Source organism: Chionomys nivalis, chromosome 10 (genome assembly GCF_950005125.1).
Source record: "Chionomys nivalis chromosome 10, mChiNiv1.1, whole genome shotgun sequence".
NCBI lineage: Eukaryota > Metazoa > Chordata > Mammalia > Rodentia > Cricetidae > Chionomys > Chionomys nivalis.
In genome coordinates this window covers 64,967,860-64,990,614 of record NC_080095.1, presented here as the reverse complement: position 1 = coordinate 64,990,614, position 22,755 = coordinate 64,967,860, and the positions used below count along the sequence as shown (strand labels likewise).

Below are 22,755 nucleotides of genomic sequence, written 5' to 3'. Positions count from 1 at the left end.
AACAGATATCTTTATTCTGGAAACTGTTTGGTGTCTGGTGGTTGGTCATTTTGTTGGTGTTGCCATCTTTGGAATCCCTGCCCCTCTCCCCAGAACTCTTAGGCTTCTGCCCCCCCCCCCCCGTCTCAGCAGTAATGGTATAGATTCGAGTTGCCCACTTCTTCAGTAAGCTACATGCCTCCAGCCAGTCGGTCTCACTTCTTTGCTTCCAGTTCTTGAGTCTTTTGAGGAATTGTTGGTCCTTAGCTTCCTTCTGGTGACATGTGCAAGGTAAATGTGCCCCCCCCCCCGCGCCCCCCACTGTTCACCTGCTTTCCAGCTTCCTAAATTAAGTTGCCTTTGTCTTCCAAGTCTTTGTGGATTTGTCATTTTAAAAGGTTTTTATTATAGTTTTAAGGGGATTTCAAGTGGGATTAAAATTATATGTATGTTTGCCTTCTTACCCTGAAATGTTATGTCCTCGGTATTGCCAGATGGACACCAAAGCACCCCAACCCCCGGCAAAAATACTTGGTGGGAGGTGGAGGGAGTGTAAGGAAGGAACCTGTCATTCATCTGGTTCTGGTTCCTGTCTCTCGCTGGCTGCCACCAAGAAATTTGTACATAACAGACCAGACCTCCTACCAAAGAACTGCCCTTTTCTCCCTGGGGAAGATCGAACAGTGAGGTCTTTAGAGACGCCTAGAAACTGGGTTATGTCAACTTCTTGTGATTTATGTATAAGTGGAGATCCCTCTGATCTTAGCACTGCCAGAACTCACTTCTCCACACTGCACCCAACCAGTTTCCTCTCCTAGCACAGACACAATTCTTTGATATCTCAAGGCTGGAGAGATGGCTCAGTGGTTATGAGCGCTGACTGCTTTTCCAGAGGACCCAGGTTCAATTCCCATCATCCACATGGTGCATCACAGCTCTCGATAACTCCAGCCTCAGATCTGACACCTTCACTGGCCTCGGTGGGCACTGCACACCGATGGTGCACAGACATACATGCAGGCAAAAACCCATGCACACAAAATAAAATGCAAGTATACCAGCACATGCTTAATCCAGTAGCCATGAAGCAGCTTCATATGTACATATGCGTGTGTGTGTATACTGCTGAGGCACTTAGGGCCATTCTCCTCCTAATGCCTCCATTCACTTCTGTTCAAGTGTGTCTTTTCTTTCTTATTAATCAGTAAACTCACCAGTTTTGCTTCACAGTGACCTGTTCTGAAATTCCTGTCTGGTACACAATCAAGATCCCAGATGAATCTGAGTAGGGACTCCAGGAGGGACTCCAGGCTGCATAGGCCATGACATTGAGTGGCACTTCTTTGTTTTATTCTTTTGTTATTTGATTCTTTTTTTTTTATTTTTATTATAAGAAGGAGTTTAGGCTCCCTAAATTCCCTGGGTTGGACAGTATCTACAACAGTTAGCATTTATTGGGTAATTTCCTGTATGTTATGAATCTGCATGCCTTATCTACAGTAGTGCTCATGGTAAAGAATTGTTATTTCCATTTTACCAACACTGTGTCAGAGGCACAAGGAGAAAATTCGCTTTCCCATTTGATGGAGTTTGTAAGTCATGGGACCAGAATTTGGAAGCAGGCTGGTACCAGAGCTTGTGTCTTCATAACTATTGTAGTATTATTGAACAGTAGATACAGGATGGAAATGTTACTTTCATGTGTCTGTCCCATTTCACCTTCTGTATACGCCCTCCTGGTGGCAGTCAGCGGGAATAATAACTGGAGAAATCCGAGATAATTTTTATGTAGTCAGGTCTTGCATGGATTGCTTCAGAATAAGTTAGCTCAATATTCCTAAAACTAGCTTTCAGTATTCAAAGTACCTACCCTCTCTTGCCTTGCAGAACAAAGGAGGCACAGATAACTTGTAGAGACTTCAGAAAGTCACAAAGAATAAGTATAAATACTCAGAGAAAGTCACACCATGAGTCAAGAACCAGATCTGTCTTCTAGACAACTCTGGGTCTCCTAGCTGGGGATCCACGCAAGCCGACAATTGGGTCATTTTCTGAAAGGCTAGACTGCTGTGTGGGTGCTAGTGGCACCAGAGCAGACAGCGGTGTGCAGGAAACACATCCCACACTGGACAGGATGTGCCCAAGGCAGGAATGACAATTCTCTTCCTCAATAGAATTGTTTCATTAGCTGGGGACAAGATGAGGTCATTGAAATCTCCCTAAAATACCAAAGACTGACAAATACAGGATATAGGATGAGTCTTAAGGCAGCAGGATCATTATGACATCAGAATAAGGTAATAGAATACAATGTATATGCATTCTCCCAGGCGTTTAGAGCTTTTCAGAGTCAGTGGAGGAAGGACTCTGCCTCAGTTCCGTCCCCCCTCCCCTCTAACTGCCCCACCCAACATGCAAGCCTGTGTGGTTTGCACATACCCATGGAAGGTTTCCCTCTTCCTGCTGGCCCCGGGTTCTGCTTCTCATCTTCCAGTACTTCCGTTGTCATCCGGTGCTGATCTCTCTTCCATGGCGTATAAAATTTGAAAAGTTTCAACAAAACAGAATTATTAATCCCTTAAAAAAAGGTCATCTTCCTGTCTGCAGGAACCTACAGTCAGTGGTGGAACTGAGGCTGACACAGAATCAGCTGAGTAGCAAGTGAATAAATACGTGATAGGAAGCTGTGAGACCAGAAGTCTCAAGTCCCGATTTTAAAAGGCTTCCTGCACTTTTCTACATGGTGGTATTTCCAGCCGTGCACAGAAAAATGCTGACCATGCAGTCATCGGGGAAGCAGGCACTGTCTCAGCCGTTCTTTTCCCAAGACTTAGCTCAATAGAAACATGAGAAGACTTGAGCTAGGGCCGTGCAAGTGGACCATCTACAGAAGGCAGTGGGCACACAGAAACGAGTGGGACGCCCCGCACACTAGCGTGTTACAACTTCCTTTGTATTCTCTGCTGTGAGCATGGTAAAAAGTGCAGAGCATCAAGTCCAGGCGTGTTTGTGGCCTTGCACTGATTTTCCCGTGTCCCTGAAATTCCTTGGTTTGTGAGAAACGGTTATCAAAATGAAGAACTGCCCCTGAAAGATTCTGTTTACTGTCATTCTCTCATCTGATTTGACTCCTTGAAATGTCCTGAAATCTACCCTGATTTGGATAGAAACTGCCCCACCCAATCTGCTGCTGCCCAGTGCCGTCACCCACCATCGTGGGGTTGTCTGCTGTGAAGCCACCCCGCAGAAGGGGGCGAGGCACTTCCTGGCCGTGGTCTCCCGAGCAGCTGTGTAACTGGTATTTATGTCGTCAACTGTTTGTGGTTACTCTAAGAACCTCAGTTATTTATGGTGCTTTAAATGTCCCCTTTATAAATACTAAGACGTCCTCCCTAACAGTGGGCGCTATTTAAAGTTAGTTTACAGCTCAGGCTCTGAACCACAGTGTAATGAAGAAGCAGGTCACAGATTGTGGCGAGCATCCTCCTTGGTGTGCACTCTTATGGTTGTACCTGGGAAAACAAGACCTTCGAAAGCTTAGATATAATCTCAGAAAAAAAGAAGAGGGGGTTGGAGAAAAAGGGCTTAGGTCTGTCCCGTACATGATGCCTTGGTCCCTAAACCTCCACACCCAGTCCCGGTCTGCACTAATAACAGCTCAGTCCACTTTTGGTGAGAATAGTTGCAACTTAACCCAGTTCCCTTTCTACCCCAGGTTCTATAAAGAAAGAGAAAGCTCATGAGTTCAGGAACCTGAGCTTCCCACGATTCTTCCTCTCTCTCTCTCTCTCTCTCTCTCTCTCTCTCTCTCTCTCTCTCTCTCTCTCTCTGTCTCTCTCTTCCCCCCTCCCCCGTCTTCCTTCCTTCCTTCCTTCCTTCCTTCCTTCCTTCCTTCCTTCCTTCCTTCCTTCCTTCCTTCCTCCTTCCTTCCTTCCTTCCTTCTTTCTTTCTTTCTTTCTTTCTTTCTTTCTTTCTTTCTTTCTTTCTTTCTTTCTTTCAGCAGGGTTTCTCTATGTAACAGTCCTGGCTGTCCTGGAACTCCCTATGTAGACCAGGCTGGCCTGGAACTCACAAAGATCCTCCTGCCTCTACCTCCCTAGTGATGGGATTAAAGGCACCACTGCCTAGCACTTCCCATGATTCTTAAAGAGCTATTTACATGTCTTTATTTCACACATGGAATGGCAGTGGCAGAAACTAGCAGGGAATGCTACTAAATACATTGTCCAAGGGACACTGGGCCCAGGAAGGAGGGAAGGAAGGAAGGCAGGTAGGCAGGAAGGAAGGAAGGAAGGAAGGAAGGAAGGAAGGAAGGAAGGAAGGAAGGAAGGAAGGAAGGAAAGAAGGAAAATATCCTTTCTCTACATTACCACACAGGAGCATTCTGAATAAATATGGTATTTCTTTTTGCTTCCTCATTCTTAAATGAGGAAGCACCATTGACTTCCTTCATAAATTGCTCTAAGAGGTAGTAAAAATTATGAAAGACTTTTATCTTTACATATGAAGAAATTTTATGTAAAGGTTGTAACTTTACATTTTTGTTAATGATGACATGATTTTGTTTGTTTTATTTTTTGGTTTTTTGAGACAGGTTTTCTCTGTGTAACAGCTCTGGCTATACTGGACTCCTCTGTAGAACAGACTGGTCTTGAACTCACAGAGGTCCACCTGCCTCTGCCTTCTGAGTGCTGGGATTAAAGGTGTGCACCACCACCGCCCAGTGACATAAGTTTTTATAACACAAGGCTAATGAAGGGAGAGGAGATGCATGAGTGGAAGGTACTTTATTCATTTTACAAATAAAGAGATTTCAGCAAATAAATAAGAAAGGAATTTGGAGTTCCTGGAACCAGAACCTCAAACCACCGGTCACATGCAGATAGAAATTTGGGATCGCGTGCTTCATTGCTCATATTAAATATTAAGGAGTGATCATAGCGACAGATGCTTCAGTTGTAATTCCACCTGAAAGCACCTTTCAGCAAATGGTAGTGTGGAACCAGAAGCACACCGTCCTCGTGACCACCTTCCCCGATGCCCTGTGTTCTTGCCCAGGGAGGATGCCTGTGAGCCATAGGCATTTCAGCCTCTGACCACACGTGGTCTTTATCCTGCTCTGTCTGGAGAGCTCTCTGGTCTCAGTTATCATCTCTGCAGTCATGAGAAGCACCTATGCCCAGACCACAGAGAAGGGCGCTCAGGACGAAGTACCACTTTTGTACGTGTACAGCACACACATTACCTTCGCTGATTCAATCCATCCCGATGCTCCCTCCATGTTAGAGCAAGAGGTGGCCTCTCCCTATCCCTAGATTCTTTCTCAGGAACCCTCTTCCAACAAGTTTGCCTGTTGTCTTCAGCATCTGCCTTGCTACCAGCTTTTTCTGAAAACTTATCCTCAATTTATCCTAAATTTTGTCTTTAAGGCGGTCTGTGTGTGTGGTGAGTGGGGGCCTGCACGCGTGTGTGTTTTGAAGAGGCTACACCACTTGGTCTGAATGAAGAGCAGAACTGATTGTTTGCTAAGCAAAACAGAGCTCTGCTTGTAGGACAGCTTTGTGTAGTACACAAAGCAGTCTTGGGGTATTCCTCCTTTAGAGGCCCCCCACTCGGGGCAGGTAGGGGTGTACACAAAGCAGTCTTGGGGTATTCCTCCTTTAGAGCACCATCCACTCGGGGCGGGGAGGAGTGTACACAAAGCAGTCTTGAGGTATTCCTCCTTTAGAGCACCACCCACTCGAGGCGGTGGGGGGGGGGCATTCTTCCTCACCTTTCCTTAAATCTACATGTGCTGTGCTCAAAACTGAAAATAAAAGCAGTCTTACATAGGATCAAGAGACGCAGTGGGCCTCTCCATACTGCTTGCTTTGGACAATCAGATTGGTCACAGGCATTTGCAGGCCACATCTTGGTCCTCACATGATGCCTCTGCAGCACTGACAGACTCTTCTTGTTGACTTTCCTTCCTGCGCTCTCTCTCTCTCTCTCTCTCTCTCTCTCTCTCTCTCTCTCTGTATGTGTGTATGTGTATGTGTCTCTGTCATCTCTCTCCTCTCCTGTATTTTCCAGTATTCCGCAGGTCAGAGCCTCCACTTTCTTCCATTTTAGGTCCTTATCCTGCTCCCTGACAGCGCACCTACTTTCTGATGGCTCCTCCCACTAGGGTCCTCATTTGATCCCAATCTAAAGCTTCTTATTGGCTGCCTACTAGATACCTCCTGCCCAGGAATATCAAAGGTTCCACCTCTCAAGACCCTGCTTGGGAACCATCCAGTGGTCTAAGTCTGAATTTGTCCACCTCCAGTCAGTGACTCTCCAGCTCCGAAGATACCCTTCTCTGTCTGTGCTGCCGTTTGCCTCACCATTCCCTGCCCGGGCTGTGCAGAAACCTCCTAATAAGCCCCATGCTGGTGCGGTCTTCTTAGAGCCTAGAGTCTTGACAGCGACAGTGGTATCCCTGTTTTAAATGCTGTGCTCTCCAGCCCCCATCCCGTCCCCCCATGGCTGTGACCTGGACATTCCTTCTCTCTCATTTTTGACCTTCTTTTTGCCATCTTCCCGAAGCTCTGCTGAGCTGGATTTGACTTTTACTCAGTTTCCTAGAACTCAACACAATCTTTTGAACATGCCACTCCTCGTCCTTGGAAAACCCCGTTCCTTGTCTGGGTAACTCATCTGGAGACTCGGCTGTGCTATCTATCACCTGCTCTGTGGAACTATCCCTGACCGCCGCTCTCCTTGAGCGTGACTGAGTGGCCACCTCTACTCCCTCCCAGCAGTTACCACAGTGCGTTAGTCATTCAGCAGCCACGCCGTAAGGTTAAGAGATAACTGCCCTTAGATTTTTAGCCCTGACCGCGTTTGCCTGGGAACTTACTGAGAAGCTTTGATAATGCTGACGAACAAACCGGCCTTTCCGCCGCCAAGAACATGCTTTGAAATAGACAGACACACATGCAAACAGGCGTGCCACAACATTAAATACATCCCAACTGGTCCCTAGGTCCAGCCACAGGCTTTTAGAAATCATATCAGGTTGGAGACTACTTCCTGATACCAGGGGATAAAATCAGCTGTACTGAACGTGGGAAATTCTGTAAGGACAGCCACATTTCGTTAACTGCAAGAGAAGTCTGTAGCGCCAGCCACTCAGGTCCTAAGATCACAGTTTGAGCCTTGCCGAGGATAAATTTAAGGCCAGTCTAAGCAAGTGGGACTCTGTCCGGAGTGTTTTTAAAAGAGCCGTAGGTATATATTTCAATAGTACAGAACTTGCCTAGCATGCATAAGAACTTAGGCTCAGACCATCCAGTTCTGGGGTCCTGGGGGAAGTCAGGGAGGACAGATATTAGAGAAGAAAGTTACCAAGCAACTGCATGTATGCAACTTTTTTATTTTGTTTTGAGGCAGAGCCTTCAAACATAAGCTAGGCTAGTTTCAAACTCACCTTGTAGCACAGGATAGCCTCAAATTTGAGATCCTCCTGTCTTAGTCTCCCAAGTGCTGCGGTTACAGGCTGTGCCTCCACACCTTTTGAAATGCTTTTTTATTTTCAAACCAGGTAACTCAGGCTAGCCTAGAGCCCAAGGTCTTTCTGCCTCTACTTACCAATGCTGGGGTTACAAGTGTGTACCACATGCCTGGCTGAGTAATGAATATTATATGTGGAATGCATATTGTTGTCTTGCTGAGAATCTGATGTAATTTTCTGCAGATATCAGATCCAAAAGGCTCTAGAGTTTTTGAAGATCTACAGTCCGTACAACCCCAGGAAGTAGAAGAACCTGCAGAGAGGGAAGTAAAAAGAAGTTAAAAGAGGCCCGTAAAAGCCGGACGGTGGTGGTGCACGCCTTTAATCCCAGCACTCGGGAGGCAGAGGCAGGCGGATCTCTGTGAGTTCGAGGCCAGCCTGGTCTACAAGAGCTAGTTCCAGGACAGGCTCTAAAACCACAGAGAAACCCTGTCTCAAAAAAACAAAAAATAAATAAATAAATAAATAAATAAATAAAAATTTAAAAAAAAAAAAAGGCCCGTAAAATGGCTCAGTGGGGAACGGCACACACGCACACACTCACACATGCACTACACACTTTGTTGTTGTATCAAGACGGTTTTTCTGTGTAGCCCTGGCTGTCCTGGAACTTTGTAGACCAGGCTGGCCTCTAACTCAGAGATCCCCTGCCTCTGTCTCCTGGGTATTGGGATTAAAGGCATGCACCACTACCACCCAACTTAATAAAAGTATTTTTAGAAAGACATTAAAAGAACGGACAGGAACTACATTTGCTGTTTAGGGTGCTCAAATATTTTGACCTTCGCCTCACCTCCACCACTTTTCTCTTCCTGAACGCCTCCACTCACGGTTATTTCGAACACATGAAGCCCTGCCAGTTGTATTTTGCCTACACTCAGAAACTATTTTTGATCATTTTTATGCCAAGAGTAGGTAATATGATTTATGAGCTTTTTTTTTTTAATCTAGTATCCATTTCTCCAGGAGGTAAAACAATCACGGTGGAACTAGGAGATACAACCAATGCTGGCCTTCAGTGTGTTCTCCTCACACTTCTGGTGTTTCAGATGGTTATTCCTTCAGTGTCTTATGGACCTTGGTGAAAGAGTAGGGATCACAGGAGGAAAAAAAAACCAAAATCAGAAGTGAGTTCCTTTTAGTTAGTGTAAAATTTGGGTTATTTTGTTTTTAACGTACAGAATTGATTAAAAACCTCAGTTCTACCAACTTCTATGGGTTTTCTTGGCTTGAGTGTTTGTTTGTTTGGTTGGTTGGTTGTTTGGTTGTTTGGTTGGTTAGTTGTATATTTTGTTGGTGATTGTGGTGGTGGTTTTGAGGCAGGGTCTCTCTATATAACCGTGGCTGGCCTGGAACTCACAGAGATCCACTTGCCTCTCTCTGCTTTCTGGTGTGAGCCACCACACCCAGCTCATGTGGCCTTCTTAGCAATCATTCTGCTTACAGAGTGCATCAGGGTTCCACGGGTATCATCACCTTCTACCAACCCTCTGGCTAGGCTCTTTAGGAACCATCTGCCCAGAGAGAACAGGCATTTGTGTGCTTTTAGTGTCTGCACACATTCTGCATTGATAGCGTCTTCAGCTTCAAGTCTGGGATAAAGAAGACAGAAACCCCAAGGCAGGCATAGTGGTTCAGGTATGTAATCCTAGCAACAGGGAGGTAGAAGCAGGAGGAGTTCAAGGACAGCTTCAGCTACATAGCAGGTTTGCAACTAACCTGAGCTACATGAGACCTTGTCTTTTTAAAATACGCATATTTTGTGTGTGCATGCGCACATATGAGTGCAGATATGTGGAAGACAGAGGTATTGGATCCCCTAGATCTGGAGTTGCAGGTTGTGACCCACCTGACATAGGCACTAGAACCCAGCTCAGGTCAGCAAGTGTTTTTAGCTGCCTTGCCTATAACCTCGCCATTCCCTCGTGGTTTTTTTGGTTTTTTTTTTTTTTTTAATTTTATTTTATTTTCAAGACAGGGTTTCTCTGTAGCTTTGGTGCCTGTCTTGGAACTAGCTCTTTTTTTTTGGGGGGGGGGGGTTGGTTTGGTTTTTTTTTTTTTTTTTTTTTGGTTTTTTGAGACAGGGTTTCTCTGTGGTTTTGGAGCCTGTCCTGGAGCTAGCTCTTGTAGACCAGGCTGGTCTCAAACTCACAGAGATCCGCCTGCCTCTGCCTCCCGAGTGCTGGGATTAAAGGCGTGCGCCACCACCACCACCCAGCCTCATCTTCTTCTTCTAAATTATCTTATTTTAGTAAATTTACAAAACAATGTGTTTCTTTTTGACATGTTTATGCACGTCATTGTACTTTGCTCATATTCTCCCCCACATCACCTCCCTTTTCACACCTCCCACTCCTTTTCTTCCTCGCTTGTGTGTGTACTATGTCCTTCCTCCCCGTTGTTCTAGGTTTTTGTCATATTGCCCCTCCCCTCACTAGCTACTAGAATACAGCCTGTAGATAGTGCTACACTCAGCTATGTATAGTAATTCATTACTGTATACAGCTACAACTCCAGTCCCAGGCTGTTTGATTTGTTTTGATTATGAGACAAGGTCTGTCTGTGTAGCCCAGCCTGAGCTGGAACTAGCAATACTCATGCCTCAGTTCTTGAGTACTTGGATTACAGGCATTCACCTATTGTGGAATATTAGTTTAAGATGTGTTACATTCATTTATGCTGTGGAATATTTCTCTAATGATGCGAAGATGTGCTGCATTCTTTTATGCTGGATTAGTTTAACTCTGTAAAGATGGGTTACGTTGCCTGCCTAAAACACCTGATTGTTCTGATGAAGAGCTGAATGGCCAATAGCTAGGTAGGAGAGAAATAGACAGTTCTGGCAGGAGAGAGAATAAATAGAAGGGAGAAGAAGAAAGAGCAAGAAAAAGAGGAGGGGGGGATGCAGGGGTCAGACACACAGCCAGCTACAGAGTAAGAAGAAAAGGAAGGTATATAGAATAGAGAAAGCTAAAAGCCCAGAGGCAAAAGGTAGATGGGATAATTTAAGAAAATTTAGCTGGGCGGTGGTGGCGCACGCCTTTAATCCCAGCACTTGGGAGGCAGAGGCAGGCGGATCTCTGTGAGTTCGAGACCAGCCTGGTCTACAAGAGCTAGTTCCAGGACAAGCTCCTAAACCACAGAGAAACCCTGTCTCGAAAAACCAAAAAAAAAAAAAAAAAAAAAAAAAAAAAAAAAAAAAAAAAAAAAAAAATTAGCTAGAAATAAGCCAAGCTAAGGCTGGACATTCATAAGTAAAAATAAGTCTGTGTATTTATTTATTTGGGGGCTGGGTGGTGGGTTCCCTAAGAGTAAAGAGAAAAAAAAATTACATGCACCATCATACCTGATTCTGTTTTATTTTTGATCAAACATACAATTGAGTTAAATTTTCTTCTTCTTTGCTATTCTGAGTATGCCCATGACTTTGAGCCAGCCCACTAGGTCCAGCTTGCAATTTATTGCAGAAGCTTTTCATAGCCAAACCGTCTAAGGTTTCAGTTACTTTAATGCTACCCAGTCATCTTTAAAAAAAAAAAAACAAAAATCTGTTTTTTATTCTCTTGTTTTCAAATAAATTTTGATTAGCGGTCTCTCCACCACAAGATGGTGCCCCAGAGTAGTTGAAGGTATGGTTTTTCTCTTCTTCTTTATTAATTTCTACCTTAGTGAAGTTGGGCTATTTATCTGAGTCAGGGCATGTCTGTGAAAACTCAGTTGTGTTTTTCTTTAGACCAGGTTTCCTAGCTGCATGGGAAGTTGAAAAACTAGAATCAAGCGGTGTGGGCTTCTGCTGTTGGTTGTGGTGCTGAGGACTCAAGGACGGGGTTCATGGTGTTCACAGGTGTCCACCACAAAAGCCAACAGGGCCCCGTGTCAGGACTGAGACAGGCTCTCCCTGTCTTGATTGGGCAGGCTGGCCTGGAATGTGACAACCTCCTGCCTCGGTGTCTGAAATGCTGGGGATTATGGGTGTGCAGCACCATTCTTGGCTTCAACATGTGCTTTAGCTTTTTAAACATATTTTTGTAATAACTTTATGGTAGTTCTTATGCAAGTTTTTAAAGTAATTGTCATTCCTATTCATGGGTCCAATTTCCACTTTGAATCTATGTTTATAGAAAATAATCTGTAATTTAAGTATAGTTTTAAAGAAATGGAGGACCACAGAGATGCCACCTGCACCTAGTAACCTGGAACTCACATGGTGGAAAAGAGAATCACTTCTTGCAAGTTGTTCTCTGATCTTTGCTCGCTCTCTCTTGCTCTCTCTCTCTCTCTCTCTCTCTCTCTCTCTCACACACACACACACACACACACACACACACTCACGGAATAAGTATATTCTGAAAGAAAGGCACTTTTACTGTCTTTTGAGATACTTGAATTCCTGAATCATAGGGTTTTGTTTATGTTCCTCCTTACTGTTACTGTTAGTTTTGTGATATCATAACAGGTCTTTCTGTATAGCCCAAGCTGGCCTAAAACCTACGTGGTCCATCCTGGACTTGAACTGCCTTGGTCTGCTGAGTGCTGGCGCTACGGGCATGGACTGGCATTCCTGGTTCCCAATGTGGAGTATATTCTTCAACTAATCAAAACATGTTTACTAACCATCAAATGTGTATACAGTCAGAACTGTTATCTTCCTAGGCTTGATAGGCAAGTAAGACAAGTATTGTTAATGTCTCACTAAAACAGTTTGTCTTTAATGTACACTGTGATAATCCCCATATGCTTTCCACATGGAGAAAGCTAAGAAATAACTATTGAGTAAGCACAGAAGTCACTACCATAATTTTGAAACAAAAATTGTATTTTAAAGAATTATTATTATTATTACTTGTCAGAGATTTGCCACCGCTGACATGTGGAAATCAGAAGACAGCTTTGCGGGATTGGTCCTCTCCCTCCACCCTTATGTGGGATCCGGGATTGAGCTCCAGACTTGATGGTGAACACATTACCCTCTGAGACATCCTGGTGGCCCACAGAAGGCTACATTTTACCAGTTAAATCTTTCAGTTAGGATCTCCACTCCAGTTCTGGATTTCGTCTTTTCTTGTTTGTTAACTCAGTGGACAAGTGTCCATTTGTTTTTATTCTAGAACTGGGAGTTAGGGGGCAGTGAAACCAACTACTTTAAAATCACATTGCAATAGAGTGGGGTGAGCAGAAACCCAGGGTAAGCATCAGATACACAGTTTAGACAGTGATGGAACTGCTCCAGTCCAGGGAGCTTTGGTGCTGTGTAGAAACAGCGTCCCAAACACCCTTTCTGGTCTTGTTATGTTTGGGAGTTTTGTTTTAGACAGGATCTTGCCATGTAGCTCAGGTTGACCTCAAACTGGTGATCATCCTGTCTCAGACTCTAGAGTATTGGGATTATAGGCAGGTGCTACCATACTCAGCTAAACACCACCTCAGTGATCCAAGCTCAATCCCCAGAACCCACACAATAGTAGGGGAGGACCAACCCCACAAAGTTGAACTCTGACCTCCACACGTGTACTGTGGCAAATCCCCCACCCCTAATAATAATAAGAATTCTTTTTAAAATCGTTAAAAATAATTCTGGGCAGTGGTGGCAGATACCTTTAATCCCAGCACTCAGGAGGCAGAGGCTGGCAAATCTCTGAGTTTGAGGATAGCCTGGTCTACAGAGTGGGTTTCAGGACAACCAGGGCTACACAGAGAAACCCTGTCTTAAAAGCCCAAAACAAACAAATTTTAAAATATATATACAGCTGTAGATGGAGACTGCTTGTTTGTTTCCTGCTGCTCAGACCCGAAATAATCACACTGAAACTATATTAATTGCAACACTGCTTGACCTATTAATTTAAGCTTCTTATTAACTAACTCGTACATCTTAAATTAACCCATTCCTATTATTTTGTATTTTACCACAAGTCTCCTGGTTTACTGGTAAGGTTCCAGGGCATGTCTGTCTCCTTCGGCCACTACATGGCATTTCCCTGACTCCACCTTCTTTTCTCCTCTGTCTCTGCTTGGAATTCCCACCTTGCTGTATTCTGTGTTGCAATAGGCCCAAAGCAGATTCTTTATTAACCAATGGTAATAAAACATATTCACAGCATATAGAAGAGAATCCCACATTGCATGGCTTTTTCTTTGTTTTTTTTTTTCTTTGTTTTTTTTTTTTTTTTTTTTTGCTTGCTAGCTTCAAAATTGTGTTAGTGACTTTTGAATCCCATCACTATCTCAGGGAGCTAAGAGGGTTCAGTGTAAAAACAGCTTCATTAGTCTGTCTTTAAACACCCATACCTAGAACCAGTGTAGTCTGACCTGGGCAGGGGCTAAGCATCCATTTATAAGTTGGCCATGGTGGTGTGTGCCTATAATCCCAGAACTCAGTAAGTGGAGGTGTGGGGGTCAAATGTTCAAGGTCACCCTTGACTTTATAGCTGGAAGCCAGCCTGTACTACTCGAGAGCTCTTGTTAACCAAACAACAAGAAAGAAGGCATTAATTTATACTTTTCCTCAGGCTATGAAAGATGGAAAATTATTAAGAGCTATATTCTCTTCCTGCTCAGAACTCTGAGATTCTCCTGATGGAACCAGCTGGAAGAATCTGGCCAGTTGTTTGATCTCATTTGTTTGGTTCTGTTTTCTAGCTCCTGAACGTAGTTTCTCAACTAGCCCAGCAGAATCTGCAGTTGCTGGTCCTGGGCCGGAAGCACATGCTAACCCCGAGTTCCAGGTGGAGACAGGATGAGATGGGGCGGGTGCGAAAGCTGGCCCACTGCTTTTTTGCTGATAACATGTAAGTATTGGAGGGAGCAGGGCCATCAGACTAGGTTCCAGTCGTCTACTTATCAGTTATCTGTTCTGTCATGGAGAATGCTTGCCTGTGTGTATGCAACCTCATTTAAAACAAACAAAAAGGTAGCTTACAAAAATATAGTGTCTACGGTGGAACAAACTTTTAATAGATGAGGAAATCAACATAAATGAGAAAAGGAGGAAAAGTCAGTTAGGAGTGAGGCTAGCACTTGGAATACACACCATAAAATCCTAAATTGGTCATCGAACAGACGCTTGGCAAATATGAACGTGGTGTTTGTTCTTAGTGATGCGTCAAAGCCCCTGCCCTTTCAGTCCTTACAGAAACAAGCCACTAGTGGCCCTATTGTAGCCAGGGATCCGCGCTGTGGGAAGTGGGAGTAGTGGGAAGGGCTCCTCACCTCACAGTGCTCCTGCCTCAGACAGGGACAGCAGAGATCCAAAGGTCCTGGCACAGGAAAAGGCTGGGCACTGACAAAGTAAGGCGGCCAGCGTGGACAGGTTAGAGCAGCACCCAGAAAGTCAGCTTTGGGGACTGCGGATGCAGTTCAGTTGGTAGAAAACTTGCCTGGCGTGCAGGAAGCTCTGTGTTCCATCCCCAGCCCCACATGAAAACAGTTGTGGTAGTACCACACAACTCAGTCCTCTGCTGTACAGAGGCCGTCCTGGGATACAGGATGCCCTGTCTAGAAAGGGAGGGGAGGCACAGGGGAAGGGAAGGGAACAGAAGGTTTGAAGTCAGAGAGAAGGAAAGACCATATTAGAGGCCTCACAAAGGGCCTGGATTTATTCTAGTAGAGAGAAAATTGCTGTTGAGCCACAGCTTCCCCGGACGCCAAATGAACATGGAAAACACGATTAGCAACACAATGTGCAGTTCATAAACAGAAAGCAGCCATGCGGAAGATGGGAGATCCTGGGCCGCACGTCCAAACTCTCTGTGTGCGCACAGGTTTTCCTACACTGATGATGACACCGTCTGTCTGCAGCCTTACCAGGCTCTCACTTCGCTGGGCGTGTGCCTCAGCCCTAAGTCTAGGACTCATTAGTTCAGAAGTGAGAAACTCACAGTTTGTCAGGATCCCACAAAGAATTTATTCTTAAGGCCGGGCGGTGGTGGCGCACGCCTTTAATCCCAGCACTTGGGAGGCAGAGGCAGTTGGATCTCTGTGAGTTCGAGACCAGCCTGGTCTACAAGAGCTAGTTCCAGGACAGGCTCCAAAACCACAGAGAAACCCTGTCTCGAAAAAAAACCAAAAAAAAAAAAAAAAAAAAGAATTTATTCTTAGAAGGGTAAAATGGCTCCTGAGGCATGAAACAGGAGGCCAACTCCTCACTCCAGTCACAAACCAAAGCCGAGAAGAGGAATTTCTGTTACTTCAGAAGCAGCAGACTTGACCCTCTTGGTGTCACTCCTGCAGCGTTGGTAAGCGTTAGGACTGTGGGCTTGTTTCAGATCACAGACCTGCCATTCCCCACCTGGGAAGGTATTTACTTCACACATAGTCTCCATGAGGCTGCTGTGGAGGGTAGTGGTTGTCACACGTCAAATCTGGCACCCCGTTCATGGAAAGCCTGTATGTTCATCACTGTCATCACTGTTATTTTTCTTATAGAAAGACTGGATAAGTCATGTGCTACACCCCAAAAGTCTCTTGGGAATTGGTGTTGCTGCCTACTTTGGGGCCTGTACAAATGTACTTAATGCATCTGCTGAAGTTCTAAGCTCTGTTATAAAGATTGATTCGCTAGTGTCCTGTGTCTCTGGATTTAAATCTCTTACGTTCAATGTTAACTTATTATTGTACCAAGCAGACTTTCTCAAACACAAAGCAGAGAGCAGTGTAGAGAATCCTTGTAACCCCACGTAAGCGTGACCCTGCTCTAATGTTACTCGTCTCCTTCCATATAAACTCCAGTGGTTTTGGGGTTTTGTTTTTTAAGAAGGTGACAACTCTATAGCCCAGGCTGGCCTGAAAGTTTGTCAGTCCCGGGCATTAGCAATCCCTGCCCCTCAACTTTTTGTTGTGTTTTAGAGGGTGTCAGCAGCTAAGGACTCCGGATGCTTTATGAGGGTCTCTCTGAGCACTTCTGTCGAGAAACCATCGATGCCTTCTAGAAAGTCGGAATATAAGTTAATGGGTGGTGGAAAACTCTCTTCCCCTGGAGCGTCTGATTCTGTCCATCCTTCTGTCTGCTGCAGCTCGGAGGATGACCCGTTCCTGCTCTATGCCACCCTGAACTCAGGCAATCACTGCAAGTTCATCACCAAAGACCTGATGCGGGACCACAAGGCCTGCCTGTCTGATGTGCGCGCCCAGCACCTCTTCTTTAAGTGGCAGCAGGGACATCAGGTGGCAATCAGGAAGGATTTTCAAAGATCAAAGCTAACTTTCCAGGTATGGGATCTGCTCGCTAAGTGATGCTGATGGCCTTGTCTAAGGAATGAGTGTGGCACAGTTTTTAAAATGTTAAAAGTTCTAAATACTTTGTTTTGGTTTTGGTTTGGTGGGTGGTAGTTAGCCAGTCCCTAGAAGGAGCATCTGTCAGGGTGAAAGTATTCACAGACCAACCCCAAACTGATTGACATATTAAAACATCTGGAGTACTGTGGCTGTGCCTGAAACTGTGCCTCACCTATAACTGTAGAGACACTCGAGTGTTTCCATCGTCCTATTTACGTGGACTGGCTTGACGCTTCTTATCTTTCACACTTTTCTTTTAGGCAGCTTGTCCTATTTTTTAATTTAAATTACATTTGTGTTGTTAATTGTGTGTGTACATATGTGAGTGTGTGCATGTGTGAGTGCGTGTGTGAGTATGTGCATATGTGAGTGCACGCATGTACGCGCGTGTGTGTGTGTGTGTGTGTGTGTGTGCGCGCGCGCGCGTGTGTGTACCATGCCCCAGCTCATGGACAGCTGTCAGAAGACAACTTGCAGGAGTCAGTTCTCCTTCTACCATGTGTATCCCAGGCGTGGCCCCAAGCCCTTTAACCCTATGAGCCATCTCTCCAGACCTAGATTATTTTATTTAGAGGCAGGGTCCCATTGACACAAAAATACAACTCTTACCTCAAAGAGAATAAAGACATAGTTTATTTGGGGGCCAAATATGAATGACCATGGCCCCAAAACACAGACTTAGTTATCTCAAGTTTTGTTTTAACATGGTAACAGTTTATCAAGTTTTGTTGTAACAGAACAACAGAAAAATCAGAAATCAAAACACTTTTCAAATACCCTGGTAGGAACATTGGGGGGCGGGTTATAGAAAGCAGGGCACCTCGACTGTTATCTGATGGCCTTTCAACCTTTTGGTTGGTGGAAGCTGGGCATCTGTTTATCCTTTCTGTGACAAAGATATTAGCTAGCACTCAGAGGACGGTGACTAAGAGGGGTGAAGGTGGCCAGCAATCTGTAGTTATAGCTCCTTTCTGGGCATCTTGCTCACGGTCTGCCTGTGTAGCCCTGGCTCACTGCCATGTAGACCAGGCTAGCCTGAAACATGTCAGTCATCCTATCTCAGTGTCCCGTGTCAGACTCCAGGTCACTCTTCCAAGTGACGTACATTGTCGGTCCCCAGTGGGCTCTCCTGTGACTCTAGTGCAGACACCCATAGCCCAGGATGCCACATATTAAAACAGGGGAAGGAAAACCCAAAGGAGAGTTATTACAGGATAGCATAAAGGCCTGTACACAGGGGAGGGGAGAGATGATGTTGGTCCATTATACCAAGCTTCAGTTAGTAGGAATAGGTTCAAGAGATCCATTGTACAATGTACTGTGGCTAGAGTTAATAGCAATTTATTGTATTTCGTGTGTGTGCTTGTGTATGTGTGTGTGTGTGTGGGTGTGTGTGGTATTAGAGACTGAACTCAAAGCTTTGCACATACTAGGCTTCTACCACTAAACTGCATCCCCAGCCCAGTTTTTACTTTTTATTTTGGGGCAGGCTAGCCCTGAACACACTGAACACAGATCTTGACCTCACAGTCCTCCTGTTTTACTCGCCAGGCTCAGCTAATGTGCTGTGTTCCTTTCTCATATTTCATCATGTGTTTGTGTGTGTGTCTCTGTGGGTGTGTGAACATCAGTGCTGGTGCCCAGGGAGGCAAGAGGGTATTGGATCCCTGGAGCTGGATTACAGGCAGCTGTGAGCCACCCAATGTGGGTCCTGGAAACCATACTCTGGTCCTCTGCTCAAACAGTACCCCACGCCATCTTTCCAGCCCATGCGTCATATTCCTGAAGATGCCAAGAGAGTAGATTCTAAGTTCTCTCATTAGAAGAATGAAAGCTCATAACTCCTATTAAATAGCTTGAGTACCTATTCCACAGCATCTGTATTTTTCCAAATATGTTGCACATAGTGCTGTAAATAAGTTTATTAGTTTTAAAAAAATAATCTAAAGTGCAAAGCAAATTTATAGGAAAGAGTATCCCGTGGTATCACAACCATGATTAAATCAGCAAAATCAGGACTGTATTATAGGAAATGATTCACAATGACTGACATGGTTTCCTCAGAAACAGCACAAAAAAGGAAAACCTGAAGTTCAGTGAAAACTTCAGGGAAGGGGAGCTCCAACTGAAAGGATATTAGGAATGGTCCAGTCTCAGAAAGCCATGTTTAACTATGAAATATATGTTACACATATGCAGTAATGGGGAAAATACAAACAGTAAAACTTTGATGAGGCTGAGGAATTGTTGATTAGTCTGATAATATATGTATGCATACATACATATATGTATTTTAACCAGACAAGCTGTCTGATAGGAAACTCTCTAAGTAACCCAGGCTGGCCTCAAAACCCTCCTGTCTCAGTGTCCTGTGCTTTGTTACTGGGTACTCTGCCACCATTGCTGCCTGATGCCTGTGCTGGGGAACTAGTAATAGCATTGATCTTAGAATTACAAAATAAGGGCCCGGCGGTGGTGGCGCACGCCTTTAATCCCAGCACTCGGGAGGCAGAGGCAGGCGGATCTCTGGGAGTTCGAGGCCAACCTGGTCTACAAGAGCTAGTTCTGGGACGGGCACCAAAGCTACAGAGAAACCCTGTCTCGGAAAAAAAAAAAAAAAAAAAGAATTACAAAATAAATACCATATTTTAAAAGTGCACAGCTGAGATTCACTTCAAGATAATCTTGAGAGAGAGCTATTTCTCTACTCTTTGTATTTAATTTTTCTCGTTTTCACTTATAAAACTTATAAACACAATGAAACAAGCCTATGCTTATAACTATGACACTCATATAGAGTGCCCTTAACCTTAAATGAAACTCCCCTTTTACATTATTTAGTTTACTGTTGTGGGGGCTGGAGAGGTTGCTCAGTGGTTAGTGCTCGCTGAGTTCCGATCCCTGTACCCACATTAAAAAGTGTGTTCTTGCACGTGGCGATAGCCTGGTAGTGTGTGAGTAGAGACATGGAGAGTGCTTGGGCTTGCTAGCTGCCAACCTAGCAAAAAAACAAACAGCCCAATACCTCCAGGTCCAGGCAGAGACCCTGCCTCAAAGGGATAATATGGGAAGTGGTAGAAGAAGCCTCTGGCTTCTCTGCATGCACAGACATGTGCATTGGTACATATGTGTGCATTCACCACACACACAGATACACAAAAGAAGGAAGGAAATCCAGTGTTAAATAAAGCACAGTATTCTTCCAAAGTTGAAAAGATTGAGAACCCCTTCGCTGTTCTTCTCACCATTTGGCTTCAATTCACCAGCATACTCTCAGCTACGACACGGTGGTGCAGACAACTGGAGACTCCTGGCACATACCTTACGATGAAGACCTGGTGCAAAGATCCTCCTACGAAGTGCCAACCAAATGGCTTTGCCTCCAGCGAAAGACACAGGCGCCGGCCAGGTCCTGAATTTGCCCTGGACACCTCCTGGCTGGTAGCAGAGCTCACATCCATGCTATTTCCAGGCATGACCTCTGTCCTGAAAATAAAAAGATTTTAGGAGCACTGTTTGATTTAGTTGGTTTGCAGTAACAAATTGATTTTTAGCTTTGTTTGGTTTGGGTTATGTTCCGGTTCTTGTTTTGTAACCCGTTCTGCCTCCTGCCTCCCACTCTACATCCCTGAGTGCTGAGATTACAGGAGCGGGCCCCATGCCTGCTGCGTGCAGTGCAGGAGATGGGCCATGGGCCTTCACGTATTCCTGGCACGCACTCTGCCAGCTGGGCCACGTGCAGCCCTAGCCCAACAAACTGACTTTTGAGGTAAATGAGGAAGTAACATCTTTTCATAACGAGCTCCATCACCATCACCCCACTTTTGTTTCTAGAGGTTTCTCCAGAATCATGAGTCCTAGAGCGGAGACTCGGTGCCAGGCAGCTCTCCATGTAGCAGGGGGAGAGTCAGGAAGTTCTCCATAGCTGCTCCTGCTGACTTGACCTTCCAGGCTTCCCCATTGGTCCCTCCCTTTCCAGGTTGATCATGGCATTGGTGTGATACAGTATTCCAAGACGGATGGGGGAAACTCTATCAACCAATCACCTCTAGTTAGGGTGTGGCTACCTGGGGCCCAGATAGAAAACCTGGGAGAAACCAGGTGCGCGCTCTCTGCTGTGTGGTGCCCGCTGGACATTATAGGACGTCGGACCTCCCACTCTTGCAGCCTGAGTTTCCCCTTTTAACTATTGAAATATAACAGTTATTCTTGAACTGGTCTGGTTATTTATCGTACTGACCTAATTCGCAACACAAGATGGCATTCCAAAATAGTCCAAAACTTATTTGACAAAGTTTTAGAAATAAAAACTGGCTTTCTGGAAAGAATAATAGGATTTTGAGCTGACAAGATGGCTGAGTGGATAAAGGCGCGTCCTACCAAGTCTGATGACCTGAGTTTGATCCCACAGGACCTACAGGACAGAAGGAGAAACTAAACACATAAGTTGTCTTTAGACCTCTACAAAAGTGCCCGACACACGTATTATAAATAAAATGTAAAATTAAATAATTTTTAAAATGATTATAAATAGAGATCACCGGACAATGCTGAGGATCTTCTTTTCTAGATCCCTAAACTATTCACTGTCTCCAAGCTGTGCTCTGAGTTCTATTTTTTTACATTTAATTTTGAGACAAGGTCTCAGTGAGTTAACCAGGCTGTCCTTGAATGTACCATAGCTCAGGCAGATCTGGAACTTAGGATACTTTCTGCTTAGGACTCCCAAGTATCTGGAGGCCTATGACATTGTATATGGCTTATTTTTAAAGAAATTATTCTGGTTATAAGAAAAAAAAATTTCCATTTTTTTCAAGACAGGGTTTCTCTATGTAACAGCTCTGACTGTCCTGGAACTCACTCTGTAAACCAGGCCGGCCTTGAACTCACAGATCAGCCTGCTTCTGCCTCCCAAGTACTGAGTCTAAAAGTGTGCACCACCGTACCTGTGTAAAGGGTTTTTGGTGGTGATTGTGGGAGTTGTGGGGGAGGGTACTGAGGAGGGCCTTGTATTGTATCACTCTCTGACCAGGAACTTGCAGCCATCCATCTGCCTGAACTCCAATCGCAGGCATGAGCCTCCACGCTTTCTTAGATTGAATTATTAAAGTCGCCATGACAGGGGCTGGGGAAATGGCTCAGTGGTAAAGTGCTATCCAAGGGTGATCCCAGCACTCACATGGAAAAGCCAAGCGTAGGGGCATATGCTTATAATGCTAGTGGGGGGAGGGGCGAGACAGGCTGAGCTTTAAGCCATCAGAAGAGCCTGTCTGAAAAATCAAGGCAGTATGGCTTCTGAGGAACAGCGCTGGGGTTGCCTCCTGGCCCACACATGTGCACACAAAGCGGCGTAACTGTGAGCATTCGTGTTAAATTGTAGCATCCAAGAGGCATGGTAACTCTAGCGAGAAGAGGTCTTAGACGGGAATGCCGGTCATCTATCTCTTAAAATCTAATCCAAGAAGCAGCTGCCTGAGGGGCCACTGGTAGCAACTTTAATCTGGAATAATTAAAGAGATAACTTCAAGGTCAGGCCAGACAGCCTGACCACTCCTGCCTGAGCAGAACATTACTGGGGTTCAAGTTCAGCTCCCATCTAAATATTCAGCCATTATGAAAGAAGGTCTCTTGGGTTGTCTATGACTGCATAAGAACAGAATGCCTGTGTCCACTAGGTGCCCTTGGAATCCCTGACAGTTCTGTCCATTTGGCTTTTCTGGGGCAGAGAGGAGCCCTGGCCTGGGGGATGGGACAGAACATCTATCCCCAGGAAACAGCTTCTTTTGGTGGTGGATATGGCCAGTCTCCGAAAAAGTGAGTTCTTTGTGGCACTTGTTGCTTAAAATCTGTGTAAGTGGACCTTTGCAAATAAATAGCCCTTCTTGGGTTGCCTTCCTCTTTAGTGACCGTGACCTAGAATTCACGGTTCCCTTTCTTTTTGAGACAGGGTCTCATTCTGTAGTCCAGAA

General features: G+C 44.9%; 1 protein-coding gene across 1 annotated transcript in view; it reads left to right on the top strand.

Annotated features, from left to right (window-relative positions):
* Prorp (protein only RNase P catalytic subunit) overlaps window positions 1-20,361 on the top strand; it is a 94,003-nt gene extending 73,642 nt beyond the window's left edge. The window contains exons 6-8 of the mRNA XM_057782399.1: window positions 14,153-14,301; window positions 16,525-16,720; window positions 20,053-20,361. Of these exons, the coding sequence (XP_057638382.1) occupies window positions 14,153-14,301; window positions 16,525-16,720; window positions 20,053-20,202 (495 nt within the window). The 3' untranslated portion in view covers window positions 20,203-20,361. The remainder of the gene's footprint in view (window positions 1-14,152; window positions 14,302-16,524; window positions 16,721-20,052) is intronic.
* Window positions 20,362-22,755: the final 2,394 nt, after the last annotated feature.